At 45.5% G+C, this 15,257-nt stretch overlaps 1 protein-coding gene across 2 annotated transcripts in view; it reads right to left on the bottom strand.

The window, feature by feature from the left end:
• Positions 1 to 701: 701 nt before the first annotated feature.
• AIFM1 (apoptosis-inducing factor, mitochondrion-associated, 1) overlaps positions 702 to 15,257 on the bottom strand; it is a 37,690-nt gene continuing 23,134 nt past the window's right edge. Inside the window, exons 6-16 of one of the 2 annotated variants that reach the window (XM_006862830.1) lie at positions 14,835 to 14,925; positions 12,919 to 13,003; positions 12,051 to 12,127; positions 11,175 to 11,283; positions 10,032 to 10,139; positions 9,642 to 9,730; positions 8,022 to 8,162; positions 6,369 to 6,511; positions 2,738 to 2,862; positions 1,099 to 1,295; positions 702 to 787 (exon numbers count right to left, since the gene is read on the bottom strand). In XM_006862830.1, coding sequence (XP_006862892.1) covers positions 716 to 787; positions 1,099 to 1,295; positions 2,738 to 2,862; positions 6,369 to 6,511; positions 8,022 to 8,162; positions 9,642 to 9,730; positions 10,032 to 10,139; positions 11,175 to 11,283; positions 12,051 to 12,127; positions 12,919 to 13,003; positions 14,835 to 14,925 — 1,237 coding nt within the window. In that variant the 3' untranslated portion in view covers positions 702 to 715. The remainder of the gene's footprint in view (positions 788 to 1,098; positions 1,296 to 2,737; positions 2,863 to 6,368; positions 6,512 to 8,021; positions 8,163 to 9,641; positions 9,731 to 10,031; positions 10,140 to 11,174; positions 11,284 to 12,050; positions 12,128 to 12,918; positions 13,004 to 14,834; positions 14,926 to 15,257) is intronic. The other variant, XM_006862831.1, reaches the window with a different exon arrangement.

Below are 15,257 nucleotides of genomic sequence, written 5' to 3'. Positions count from 1 at the left end.
GCTGATTGATGACACTTTGACTTTCAGGAAATTATCTTTGAAGTCAGGTATGCTAAAAGCGTGTTTTAGATGAAAGGGGTTGGGAGAGGAGCAATTTCTATAGTTTTGAGGGGCAGTGAGCAGGGGAGTCAGCAATTATGATCCCTCAAGGGTGCATTTCCCTCCAGGCACCTGCGATGCCCAGGCCTCTGAAGCCATCCTTTTGTGACATAGGTCTTTTCTGCCCATTCCCATCCCCACCCCTTGTGGGACAGCAGGGCCAGGCAAGTCTTCATAGAAGTAGGGCATGTCCTTAGAGCAGGGGTCAGGGGTCAGAAGTTACAAGGTCAAGTGTTACAGGCCGAGACCACAGGGGTTGCTGAGAAGAGTTTGGGAAATGGACAGAAGTCTCGAGTGGGGACCACAGGGCTGAGAAGCCACACACTTCACAGTGACTCCCATCTGCCGGCGTGCTCACATGCCTAGCTATCCTCCCTTCACTCCCTGCTTAAAAGAGACCAGAATTTAATTTAGAAGAGTCAGGTTTTTTATTTAGAGATGTGAACATTAAGAATTCATCTACATGGTTGAAAATATTCACAAGGGACTTGATCATTCACACTCAGACACACAGGAGGAGGAAGCTCAATAAAAAACGGCGCCGGTCCCCATGCTCCTCGCTGCCAGGGACAGACAAACGGAGAAGTGCTGGCCCGCTCTGCTCCGCTGTGGGGCTTCAGTCTTCATGAATGTTGAAGAGCTTGGCTACTTCATTGAGATCTTCATGTTGCTCACCGTCCTTAATGATCTGAGGGAACAAGTAACCCAGGGTCACTCACTCCATGTGCCTACAGGCCAGTCTGTGCAGCACACCACGTGGAAGTCGTGAAGCAGCTTTCTATTAACCCAGTATGAGCAGGGTGCCAACTCGCCGACCACCCAGTCAAGTCCCAAGTCAAAAAAGGAATGTTCCCAAGCCAAGGCTATCCGTTCCTTCTGCCTGAGTGCTATGGGACCCAGGCAGACAGTGCTTATCAGAGAGGGCACTTGATGAAGTCACAGGGACAGTTCCCCACCGGCACCTCCCCTCTTCCTCTCAGAATTCTGACAGGCACCTACCTTCCTTGCTATTGGCATTCGGTTAAAGATGTTCCAGAGCACGATCCCCACCACCACCTTGTCCCTGAGGTAGAAGATGACACCTTTGCCGTAATCCTCCCCTTGAATGGGGACCTGTGGAGGTGCCGGGTTGCTTGGAGGAATAGCGATTTCTGAGGCCTCCGACTCTGTTTCGCTTTCTGATCGGATTCCAGTTCCTGTGGCCAGTCCCCAACACACACACAAAGGCAAAACTTCAGTTACTATGAACTTACAAAATTCTAGAAGATAAATGCCTTTAGAAACCTGCTTCAAGATTACTTGCTTTTCTATGTCCCCTCAACCTTTTTTCCAGCCTCTTTCCATTGACAAAGCCCAGGAAAGTTCTTCCTTGTCAGCTCTTGGGTACTGGGTCACTTTGGCCCCAAGTGACTCCCCGCTCCCAGCATCTACTTTTATATGTAGGCCATAGCTACTTCCTGATATCAGGATTTCTTATTTAGCTGTTCATTCGCTCAACAATGGAATTTACTAAGCAGAACATTTGCTTAGTAAGACATGATTCACTACAGAAGACTTGCTGGTACCCTCTGAAAAACACTCTTGTATGGCATCAGCTAGCCACATGTAATTATTTAAATTCACATTAATTACAGTTAAATAAAATAAAAAACTGAGTTCCTCAATTACACGAGTCACATTTCAGGTATCCAATAGCCATATGACTGGTGGTTAATGAACTGAACAGAGCAATGATAGAACATTTCCATCCGTGTAGAAAGTTCTCACAGACAACACTGTTAGAGAGACATTTGAGCAAAGCCAGAAAAGGCAGCTTCCGTACAGGAGAAACCTAGTCAAGGTGATTCTTCCTGGAGGAGGAGGAGGAGGGAAATGGCGATGTGGGAGGGGGCAATTTGCCTGCTGAGAACAACCAGGCTTCGAGTAATACTACCCAGTGGCCAGAGCAGTGATCTGGAATTTAGAAAGGCCTGACTCCTCTGCTGTCTCCATTTCCCAGGAGAGGTCAGAATTAAGGAGTGGGGACATGTGGAACATTTAAATTACATAGGAAAAGGCCCTACAGAGGCACGGATCTCACTTTTTATCTTCTTAAAAGAACTAATTGCCCTTGAAACACCTCTGGCAAAAGGACACTGAGGTTAAATAACATGAGGCAAGGTCAGAGGAGGGGGAGAGAGCAAGGCCTAGGAGTTAATGAAAAAGATGTGTGTGGGAGACAAGTCCATTCCAAAAGAGGTGCCTCCCATCTAAATCACACTTGGAATTCGTGGCAGCACGAGGACTTCCCAGTCCAGTACTCACTGCCTAGGACTCATGGGGGTCAGCAGGTCCTTCCCAGGATAAGCAGGCAGCAAAAACCAAAATACAAAAAGAGTTTCTTCTTCGTCACACAGAACTGTCAGGCCGGCCGCTAGCACAGAGACCCACAATCTCTGAGACTATGCCTTGACCAGGAAACAGCTTCTGCCCGAGCTCAGATGACTATAAATAAAGTGGAGACTTTGGACTTGGTTTCTCTTAAAGCGCACCATGAAGACAGACTCACTGTCGGATCCAATACAGAGACCCCTTGTTCAGGAAAACTAGAACCACTGCTTCTCACCACTCTCCCAAGAAAAGTGATGGACTCCCTTACCTGACTGCTCGGTGGCAGATTTGGGGTTGTCTTGTGCAGTTGCTTTTGCAAAAACACCAACTGTGGGCAAACTACTGTCCACGAGGCCAATAGCTTCATAGCCAACATCAGGGCCCAAATCGCTCCTAAGGCAGGAGAGAGAAGACGGGTTTCTAGCAAGGGATTCTAACACCCAGCACTTTGATACCAGCCAAAGAACAAGAGAAACATCCAAGTCCTCTGTCTCCCACTAGGGTAGCAAGGGACAATCATCAGAAAACAGGATGATATTGTTTCAGCTTTTACGTTCCTTAAGAAGCCATTATCCACATCACCTAGCCAGAAAACGGTGCAAATATTTGGGGAGTGATGAGTTCTACACTTTTACCATTCACCTTTAGGAGTACTGGTGTAGCGCTGTGGGTTAACGTGCTGGACTGCAAAGTTTTTTTGAGCTTTAAGGTCAGTGGTTCAAGCTCACCAGCTGCTCCTTGGAAACCCTATACAGGGTCGCTATGGGTCAGAATCGACTTGACAGGACTTAACAACACCCTTTAAAGAAGCTCTGGTAGGTCAGCAGTTCGACACTACCAGCCATCCCATTCCACAGGAGAAAGGTGACTCTTCCTGCCCCCGTAGAGTTACAGCCTCGGAAACCCTATGCAGGCTCACTACGAGTCAGAACCGACTCCACATAACCGACAACACATAACCACCACCACCTTCCTTTGTTTTTGTTTTTTACTATTTCATTTGTTGTACTAATTTCATTTGTTATGATGGCATTTAACATTTTTAAACCAGGGTCCCTTAGCTCAGAATTTGTTTTCAGGTTAGGGTAGTTCCATGTGGATCATAATGTTGCTGTTGTTCTTAGGGTACCATTTAGTTGATACCGACTCAGAGATCCAGTGCACAACCTCACAATCGTTGCTACATTTGAGTCCATTGCTGCTACCACTGTGCCAGTCCATCTTGTTGGGGGTCTTCCTCTGTTTCTCTGACCCTCCACTTTACCAAATATGATATCCTTCTCCAGCGACTTGTCCCACCTGATAATATGCCAGAAGAATGAGAGACGAACTCTGGCCATCCTGGCTCCCAAGGAGCACTCTAGCTGTACTTCTTCCAACACAGATCTATTCTTTTGGCGTCCATGGTACTTTCAATATTCTCTTCCAACACTATAACTCAAATGCATTAATTCTTCCATGGTCTTCATTATTCACTGTCCGACTTTCACAGGCATATGAGGTTATTGAAAATACCATGGCTTGGGTCAGGCGCATCTTAGTCCTCAAACTGACATCTTCGCTCTTGAGTACTTTAAAGAGATCTTGGTGCTGCAGATTTGCTAATGCAACATGTTGTTTGATTTCCTGACTGCTGCTTCCATGAGTGCTGACAGTTGATCCAAGTAAAATGAAGTCTTTGACGGCTTCAATCTTTTTTCCATTTACTTGGTTGTTATTTATTGGTCCAGTGGTGAAGATTTTTGTTTTCTTTACATTGAGGTGCAACCCATACCAAAGGTACCATATAAGCTGATCTTTTTGTTCTAGTCAATTCAGAATTAAAATATCTATTTTTTAAATATTTATTTTTTTTGAGCTTTGAGTTGTTACTATACTTGCATTGTTGTTAAGTTCTGTGGAGTCAGTTCCATGGAGCAACTGGTGGGTTTGAACACCTGACCTGGTCTGCTGCTGTGAGTTAATGTGCTGGACTGCAAGGTCAATTTGAAGTACAAAGTCGATGGTTCAAGGTCACCAGCCGCTCCTCGAAAACCCTATACAGGGTTGCTATGAGTCAGAACTGACTCAACACACTTTCACAACAACAACCTTCCTTTAGGACTTCTGGTGTGGCACTGGAGAATCAGCACTGGGTTGCAAACCACAAGGTCAGCAATTCAAACCCACCAGCTGCTCCTCAGAAACCCTATACAGGGTCGCTATGGATGGGAACCAATATGATGGCACTTAACAACAAAGGTCTTCCGTTTTTTTTTTTTAAGTTTTTATTGTGAATTCAGTGATAGTTTGCATGGGAGAACATCGGGTTTACACTCCTCGTTTCATTGTAATGATTACAATCTCCTCCGTGCATCATCATTCAACAGTATTTGCTTCTAGTCCCTGTTTTTTTTTGTTTTTTTGGGGGGGGGCAGATGTACACAAAAAACAACAGCCTTCCTTTAACCTGTCCTGCTGTCCTGAAACTGCCTTTCTGAAGCTTTAAAGAGTGCCACCATATTTGTGGAATGCAGAATTTGAGGTGTTAGATTGGTTCTGCTAACTGGCAGTATTTCTTCTGAGCCTTCATTTTCCAAGACCAGAATATGCTTTCTTATAAAGAGATACCTTCATCTTTTGGTCATTTTATTTTTATTGTTCTCCTTGGGAACGTTTCCTATCATCATCATGCCGTTGGTAATGTGCTAGGAACCTCACGGACTATTTTGGGCACCACGGCTTTAGAATCGTTGAGGACACTTAAGTTGCTTTGTTTCTGGTGTCTGCACTGTTATCTTCTTGGCCACAGGGGCACACTGGACTGCTGTCTTCACGGACTAGTCTACAATGACTCCTTGGATCCTGTTTCTGGGCCTTAACTGATAATTGTACAGTTAAGGACTATTTTTCCTAACTGCAGTATCTCACATGAGTTGACCCTGAAATTCATGTTATTTTTTTTGCTGCCCACACATAAAATTCTGTGTGATCTCCCTAAAACGTACTCCCATCAGCTGAGAATTTCTCAAGCTGGAGCAGCTTAGAGGCTTCAGAAACCTTGACACTTTTTTTTTTTTTTTTAAATTTTGTTGTAGCCCATCTTTCAAATCAACAAATGAGTCAACTAGGGCCAGCTCTGGTCCTCAGGAATGGCCACTGCTGACTTTTCATTACGCAAAGAAGTGCCTCTGTGTGCCTGTCTCTGAAGTGCTGATCTTACGGGTTCCAAACGAGTGGCCCGTCTCTGTCAGTGTGTTGTGCTCATTAAGGTTTTAGTAGCACCAAACAAAATAAAATATGCTAGCGTGTACACCTAAGACAAGGAGCTCTGGTAATGTAGTGGCTACAAGTTGGGCTGCTAACCTCAAGGTCAGCAGTTTGAAACTACCAGCTGTTCCAAGGGAGAAAGATGAGACTTTCTGCTCTGTAAAGATTTACAGCCTTGGGAACCCTTGCAAGGTAGCTATGAGTCGGAATCGACTCCACGACACAGCACCACCACCACCACCACCAGCAGCACACATAAGAGGGAAATCCTGGTGTGGCATTGTAGGTTAATGTGCTGGAGTGCAAAGTAAATTTGAACCACAAAGTCGACAGTTCAAGCTCACCAGCTGCTCCTTGGAAACTCTATACAGGGTCACTATGGGTCAGAACTGACTTGAAGACACTTAACAACATATCTAAGAGGACACTCTGGTATCACCGGCTGCAGGTCACACTCTGAGCCTGACACCACTCAGGACATTTTTACCAGAATGGTCACTCAGGGTTAGAACGCATGGACACGATGAGATGAGATGAAATCACCCCCTCGCGTAAGAAGCTGATGGGCCCACAAGGAAATTAAACCATACTCCTGGTTCCATTGATTCTGCATTCTAACAAACTGAATCCCCAAGGCACACAACTCTTACCAGAACATTGACTGGTGCCAGTATGGCTTAGCAGCACCTGTCATATTTTCTCCAGCCAGCCTTCCGCTCACAACAGCGTGATCATGGTGCTCTACCCGCCTCCTACCCAGCTTGATATCGTAGAAGCATGCCGCATCCCCTGCCTTTGGAAACAAACACAGAACATGAACACAAGAGAAGAAAGAAGCAAGTTAAAGACAACGTAATTTGGATAGGGGGCTCAAAGGACCCTTGTGATGCCAACATATTAATGGTTTCCACTGACAGTCTAGAAAAATATCTAAACTATCAGAAAGAGTCGAGATTCTAGCGATTAAATTGTATTCTATGCTTCCACCCAGCTAACCAAAATCTCATATACTACAGCCGAAGCCTAGTTCTTCTTATTCTGCCCGTATCAGAGACAGGCTCTTTTATGACCATGATTTGCAGACTATTGTTTTCTATGATGGTGAAGACCAGCTTTTCAATGTGACTGCCTCTATCTATAAGCCTTTCTCAAGGTAGGCTCTTGGGGGTTATTCAGCATTCACTCACTCCACAAATATTGACTGAGTACTTATTGTGGACAGACTAGGCTGGTGTCTGGATTGCAGAGATGAACGGACGTGGACTTTGCCTACGAGCAGTGCATGACCTGGGTGAGAAAGGTAAAGGGTAGGTCCGAGCTGCAAGGGTGATGGAGGAGAGCTTCAGCTGAACTGAGCACAGTGTTTCCAATCGAGAGTGGGAGAGCCCCTAGCTTCACGAAGGATGTGGTATTTGAGATCTTTAACTCTTTGCTCATCTTTGTGACTATTCAGACTCCCCCAGAGCAACCTTCAAAAGCCAACAAGTGAACAACAGCAAACTCAACTATGAAATCCACTTAATGGAATATTAGCCAGTCATTCAACTGTTAACAAAGTCTGAAGTAATGTGGGGAAGACTTATATTATGGTGTTAAGGGGAAAAAAACACATACACACACACACACAGGAAACAAATGTTTCTATATCACAAGCTCATCACGACCAGGTGAAACAAAGGAGAAAGCCCGTGCACAAGCAAACCAAGTAAAGATTTTTCCTCTTTCTCCCTCTTATTTGTTTCTTCTATAGTGAGCATGTAGTACGTTTACAAGTTAAAAAAACCTAAATAAAAAACTTAGCACACTTATCTTAAAAAAAAAAACTGAAAGAGAGAAACACCCTACCTCGATTGTGCCTATGCCCTTGGTTGCAGAACCCATAACCAAGCACAATACACTTGTAATGTTCTAACAATGGGGGAAATGACCTCAGGGTTCCTCCATACTACAGTCTTGTTTGTGTCATTAAAGATTTTTAAAAACAACTAAAAATAGTACTGAAAGGAAAATGGGAAAGGAGTGCTTTTCCTTTCTAAGGAATACGGAATAAAGCTGCTTTGCCCTCATTCCCTAGACTCACGCGGGAGCAAAGGGGAAGGCAAAGGATCAGCCAAGATGCTGGGTCTAGCCGGAAGGGCTCTCACACTGTTCATTTCACTTGCTACTAGCTTGTAGCCAGAGGCCATAGCTGACCTAGTAAATCAAGCCGTTCACAGGCTTCTATTCTCTACCCTCCACTTTCCCCTATTAGGTTATGCTGGGGGTGAGGTTCACCCACGTGGGGCAGAGATGTTCGCACTTACCACCCAGATGTTAGAGCGTGCTTGAAGCTCTGCATTTACCCGGAAGCCACCAAAATCTGAGTCTATTTCTAGCCCGCCAGTCTTGGCCAATTCAACATTGGGCTCCAGGCCCACAGCTGCCACTATGTGATCAGTTTCTACCTGGGAAAAAAAAGAAAGAATTTAGTCACCTACCACAATTTCCACTTAGGTCTACAGATACAACAAGTGCATATTGCATCACTAGGAATAGGGGCTTTTTAAAAAGAGTATTGGTTAATTTCCCTCTGATAAACAGATTTTATATTCTACTTCAAAGAGGTACCCCCCCACCCCCCACACACACATACTCCATATTACATGAGGAGAAATCTGCCACAGACTTGAAAATCTGTGCCACAGATAGGAAGAGGCCCAAGGAAAGCGGTTTACAAGTGACTACTCTGACTCTAATATTTTAATCACGGGACAATTATTGTGAGGTGCTGTCACGGTGGTTCTGACTCATAGCAACCCCACATCCAAGAAAAGGAAACACAGCCCGGTTCTGCACCATCCACACAATTGTGGTTATGTTTGAGGCCACTGTTGTCGCCACTCCATCTCATTGGGGGTCTTCCTCTTTCCACTGACCCTCCATTTTGCCAAACATGAAGTCCTTGTCCAGGGACTGGTGCCTCCAGATAATATGTCCAAAGCACATGAGAGATGAAGCGTTGCCATCCTCACTTCTAAGCAGGATTCTGGCTGTATTTCTTCTTCTAACACACATCTGTTTGTTCTTGTGGCAGTCCATGGCACTTTTAATATTCTTCTCCATATGCACCATAACTTAAATGCATCATTTATTCTACAGTCTTCCTTATTCATTGTGCAACTTTCATGTGCATATGAGGCAACTGAAAATATCATGGCTTGGGGCCAGGCACACCTTAGTCCTCAAACTGACATCTTTGCTCTTGAACACTTTGAAGAGATCTTGTGCAGCAGATTTGCCCAATGCAATATGTCATTTGATTTCTTGACTGCTAAGTGAAATGAAATATTTGGCAACTTCATTCCTTTCCCTGTTTCTCACTATGCTATTTATTGGTCCAGTTGTATGGAAATTTGTTTTCTTCATGTTGAGGTGTAATCCATATTGAAAGCTGTATTCTTTGATCTTCATCAGTAAGTGCCTGAAACCATCTTTGCTTTCAGCAGCCAAGATTCTGTCATCTGCATATTGCAGATTGTTAATCAGACTTCCTCCAATCCTGATGTCACGTTCTTCACATATTCCAGCTTCGCTAATTATTTGCCCAGACTACAGATTGAATAAGTCTGGTGAAAGGCTACAACCCTGACGCACACCTCTCCTGATTTGAAACCACGCAGTATCCCCTTGTTCTGTTCCAATGACTGCTTCTTCGTCTACGTACAAGTTCCGCATGAGCACGATGAAGTGTTCTAGGAATTCCCATTCTTTGCAATGTTATCCACAATTTGTTATGATGTACACAACAAGGAAGGGGCAGTGAATTCTGAAAAGGATAACAGGATAATGACGGCTGCCAAGAAGCTGAATCTACTGGTATCAAATGCAGGAAACAAAATGAGGACGGGGGAGACAGGCCGAAAGATCTCTCTTCCCCTCCTTACCTTCCTGCCGTCTTTAAGCTTGATGAGTAACTTGCCACCGCTGACTCCAACTGATTGCACAATCGCACTGGGCATCACCTTCACCCCCTCTGTAACGGTAAACAAGACCTAAGGCTGAGCGTGTCCGCCTACCACTGCCCTGGAAAGTAGGGACACTACAAGAGGCATCCCGTTGTGAAACCAAGAACCATCAGGACCTGGGCAACATTGGAGAGCACTTCAGAGAATGTACTACCTCTGATCCCGAAGCCTGCCATAAAGTTGGCTGACTGGAGAATGGTGGAAGCATTTCAGCAGCTAGGTGACAGTGCTCAGGTCAAGAAGCACACTTTTTGCAGTCGGCCTAACACAGAAGAAAGAGAGGGGCATCCTATGGAGAAGTCGCTCTACCTCGTCTGACTTTTTCCATGGTCCAGTTGCTGAGGTATTCAGGGAGGATCTTCCCCATGTTTCCTTTCTCAGGAAAGAGTTGAATCACTTCTGTACCCAAGGCTTGAGCTGCAAAGAAGAAACAGAGTAGGTCTAGCAGAAAGCAACCCAAGGAAAGTCAGAAGAAAAATCAAGTCACAATCAGCAGCCATGGTCTAAACACAGGGCAAAGATGCAATCCAGGCCAGAGCTCCCATCATGGGGCAATGGGGCAGAGGGCCATGGTGCTGGCGTTCATTCATCAGGCAAATACAACCAGTGCCAGAAGCATTGTTCCTCCGTTAGACTCCCGACAGTGAACTCGGGTGCACTTACACCCATGTGGTCACTGTAGGCTTGCCCAAGTGCTTTGGGATCTCTGAAGAGTAAGCACCCTCCTGAGAAGCTGAAGAATTCCATTAAGACAAATGGCTGCCAACAGCTTAGCTTACTTAATAAAGACTGTCTGCCCCGAGTACTGTGCTCTCTGAAAGAACCATTGATATGGGGTCAAATGGACAGCAACTTGAAAGGTTAGCTAGGGAGCTGAGGGGGCAATGATTTTCTGATAATGAGGGAGGAACAACTCAGAAAAGGAGGGTGTGAATGTAAACAGTGTCCCTGAATTAGATGTGCACAAACTGTAGAACTGGTGTGTGCTCCGCTGTGTATATTTCAACAACAAAACGAAATCAACTAATTTTTTTAAAAAAAGAGACATGGTTCACAGATCTGTCAAGCTGAAAGTCATCATGTGAATGAAGGGAGGTTTGGACTTTTTTACAAGGAGCAACAGCTGCAAGAGACAGACATTTCTGTAGCCTTCAGCGCCTTTCCTATCTGAATAACTCACTTTGTATTTTATTTCTAAGGAGTCTTCCCCTAGAGGCCAGAATGAAGGAGGATGGTACGTACCCCTGCTAAGTTGCTCAGATGACAGTTTTTCAGTCACTGAGGGATCCCACAATGGAACTAATTTCAGTGCTTAACTTTTCTCTACATGAACCTTAATGAAATGCTTTTCAAGGATCCTGGCAAATCCGTCCCTGGATTTTGTGAGAGTCCACCAAAAAGCACGTGATACAAGACTAGAGAAAGATAACACAGTTGCTCCCCAAGACTCACCCTTTCTCCCAAGAGCACAGGCCAGTTCGCTACCGAGGAAGCCGCCACCAATAATCGTAATCGATTTGACTTCTCGTGAGATCTTCTCCAAGGATTTGAAGTCTCCAATCTGCAGGAACACTCCGATTTACCCAATGACTTTCCAACCCAAGGGGGCCTAGGATTATAAACCTAGGAAGTATTGTCTCTGAACTCCTTGACGACAATAATTTGCAGATAAAATCTTCTTGGAGAAAGCGGCTCCATTATAGCCTCTACATCACTGTACCAGTTTTTCCCTCCAATGTCATTTGAAACATTGCTTTTCTCTCAACAGTGGTTCTCAATCCCCTCACTACCTTTCCCCCCAAGGGACATCTGTCAATGTCTGGAGACATTTTTGGTTGTCATGATGCACAGGACAGCCCCACAACAGAACAGGCTGACAAACCTGTTCTATCAAGAGCAAATCTTATCAAATAGCCACAATAGTGGTTTTGTTTGATAAACAAAGCATGATGTGAAGAAGCAACACCCCTTTTCCCTTTTGACTTAGGTGCTCCAACTTTTCTCCCCAAAGTCTCAATAAGAGCACTTGCTATGAAAAATGCCAAGAGGCTAGAAAGAGTGCCCGTGAATCAAATGCATCAGGAAAAACAATGCTGGAAAAGCAATCGGAAGAAACCAGTGTGCAATAAAAACACCAAACAAACCTTTTCTCTTAGCAGCTTATAACACGAGCGAGGCAATTGAGGCATGGAGTGGGGAAAGGACTGTCTATAGGAGGGCCATACACAGAACCTGGATCTCCCAAATCCCAGGTGGGTATTTGGGACCCCAAGATTAAAATTCCTTTTAAAAAACCAACACAGTGAAAGCATCACAGCAGACACTTACCTTTCTGAACAGCGTTGTCCTGCTCCTCACCTCTGCTCCAGCCCTGTCAATGGCAGACAGGCTTCTTGGAGTGCCTCCTGGAAGTCAGAGGAGGAAACCTCGTTAGCCTAAGAAGCAGAAGCTGGCCCGAAGAATCATCCAACAGAGGCGGGGCTAACTTCTTCTTGGGCTGTGGTGTGTGCTCCCTGCCAGGGTCAACGCAGCATCAACAGGATGTGACGCCTCTGTTTTCCTTCTCCTCGCTACACAGCAAGCTTTTATCCATTTCCTCTGAGAAGCAGATTTGAGAGGCTCCCTTCAAGGGCCCCATCCTTCTCATAGTCAAAAGGCCCCCTTCCATTTCAAGAAACTGCTTTGGGCTTTTGGAAGTCCCTGAGAGGTACGATTGGTTAAGCGCTCAACTATTGATCAAAAGGTTGCTGGTTCACACCCATCCAGGGGCACCTTGGAAGAAAACACTGGCAATCTACTTCCCCCCAAACTAGCCACTCCAACCCTACAGAGCACAGTTCTACTCCGACACGGGACCACCATGAGTCAGAATGGACTCAATGACAGCAGCTTTTATGTGTGTGTGTTTTAAGTCTTCCATCTTGATTGGAACTGACAATGAAGCCACACACTCTACCACTTTCAGGGCACAGGGCAGTGGGGTAGAAGGCAGCCTTCGTCTACACACCCCCATGCCATCACTGGAAGGAGCAGCAAGGGTAACTCAGAAGGGCACTGCACTGAGAGAAGATGCCCACTTCAGGGTCTGTACACTTCTGTTTGCTTCTGGGTAAATAAGGCCTTCTGGAGAGAAGGTCTGGCTCTAAAACGTGAAGGGACTGTACCTGGGAAGAGAGCCATCTCCAGAAACACGTACCTGTTGCAATCAAGCATTTTTCATAGGTTATCTGAGAGCCATCATTAAGCTTCACCAGGTTGCCCCTCACATCCAGATGGATCACCTGGTGTAGTCATACCAAAAGGAGAAAGGGAGAGATGAGCTGGCTTTCAAAATCAAATTGTTACTGAGCTGTAATTCACACAACATAAAACCCATCCATTCAAAGGATGCAGTCCCGTGGTTTTTAGAATATTCACTAAGTTGTATAACCATCACACTACCTAATTCTAGAACATTTTTCTTTCCTCAGAAAGAAACCCATGAGCAATCATTCCCCACTTCCCCCAACCCCTGGGCCTCAGTATTACAGACATTGGCTGTGGGAGTATTTTGGACACAAACTCGTCCAGTCACCGAAGACCTTGGAACCTGGCTCGGCCTTCTATTCTGTCCTTCCAGCTTTCTCTCAGTTTCACTCACATCTAGACTTGCTTCCAGTTTTCCAGTTGATCAGTTGTTCCTTCCCAACTAATCTGGGCCAAGTATAGATCACTGAAATTGCTCTTACTGTCACCCTTATGCCCTTGCACTCTAGTCCTTCTTGTGGCTAAGAGCTCCAGCTTTGGAGTCAGAGAGGATCAGGGTTCCAGTCCACTCCATTACTTACTAGCTGTAAAACCATTCATTCAAGAAATCTTTATTAAGCACCTACTATGTGCCATTCCTACTCATAGCAACCCTGTGGGGCAGAGTACCACTACTCCATAGAGTTTCTGAGGCTGTCAGTCTTTATGGAAGCAGAAAGCCTCAGAAAGAGGCTGGTGGGTTCAAACTGCAGAGCTTTTGGTTCTCAGTCCAACGCTGAATCCACTGTGCCACCAGGGCGCGCCTTCAATCGACTCAATGGCAATGTGTGTGCTTTTGGTGCAATCAATGTGTGTGCCCAGTGCTACAGTAAGTGAGAACGACTTTCACAGTCTAGTAGTCAAGACAGTCTAACAAGCACTACCAGTGCACTGGGGTGGCACTGTGGGTTAATGTGCTAGACTGCAAAGTCGGTTAGAACCCCAAGGTTGGCGGTTCAAGCTTAGTAGTAGCTCCTTGGAAACCCTATATAGGCTCGCTATGGGTTGGAACCAACTCGACAGCACTTAACTGTTAACTGGAAGGTTTATGTTTCAAACCCACCAGTCACTCTAGGAAAAAATGTAGCGGTCTACTTTCATAAACAGCACAATCTTGATGGGGCGGGTCTCTGTCCTACAGGGTCACTGAAAGCTGGAAGTGACTCGACAGCACACAAGAATACTAAAAAGCACTAACAATCATCACAAATGCCACAATGGGGCACTGCTGGTTGTTCTAGGAACAAAAGACAGGCGTAGGGTGGGTCAAGCTTTCCAGAGGCCTCCTTTCATTTGTCCTCCTCCACTCCAATCCCACTACTCAATCTCCACACTTTCCACTCACAGATAACTAACTGTCTGATGAAAACAAGTGAAGCCATTACATTCACTCTTTCTCAGTTTTCCACAACGCTTCCCATCCCCACAAGCCCTACATAAATATATGCGTTCCCCAGCGGGACACAGCGTGGACTAGCGAGAAACCAAAAACACAAGCAACCCCACTGCTGCCGAGTCAGAGAGCCCACTGGATAGTGGAGAGCGACAGTGGAGAGCTGTTCCGAGGCTGTAAACTTTTATGGAAGCAGACTGCCACCATCTTTCTCCCCCGGAGCAGCTGTTGGCCTCAAACCACCAACCTTTCGGTTAGCAGACCAATGCTTAGCCCATTGTGCTACCAGTGCTGCTGGGGTTGGCAATGGTCAGACTGAATATGCTGCCTCGATCCTTCTTTGGTAAACTACAAAGATCGGACAGCCACAAATGGCAGTGGAAAGACAGCAGTCAGGGTATAATGCCTGACAAGGAAGCCGCTTACTAGCTCACCTTCTTTCCTGTGAGGACGGCCACACCACCATTCTCAATGTGAGGCAGGTCCTGAGCAGAGACGTAGAAAGAAGGTGGCTGGAAGTATATGCTACACAGAGAAGGGGGAGGGGGAGGAAATGTTACATGTACTTGGAATTCCTGTCAGCTTCCACCAAAACTCAAGTGCAATGGTTTCCATCATGAAAATAATTTTAGGGACATTTTCCAAGATAAGTCTCCTTTCAAAGTCAGGCCACTAAATTTTGTTTACACAGGGGTATTCTACATTGGTGGCTCTCAACTGGGGGCACTTTTACTCTCAGGGGACACCTGCCAGTATCTGGAGACATTTTTCATTGTCACAAGAGGGCGGAGTGCTAGTGGCATCTAGTGGGCAGATGCCAGGGATACTGTTAGAAGACAGAACCACCCCTACGACAA

This window comes from Chrysochloris asiatica, unplaced genomic scaffold (assembly GCF_000296735.1).
Source record: "Chrysochloris asiatica unplaced genomic scaffold, ChrAsi1.0 scaffold00051, whole genome shotgun sequence".
Classification (NCBI taxonomy): Eukaryota; Metazoa; Chordata; class Mammalia; order Afrosoricida; family Chrysochloridae; genus Chrysochloris; species Chrysochloris asiatica.
Note: the sequence above shows the minus strand (reverse complement) of the source record. Positions and strands in the feature narration are given on the sequence as shown.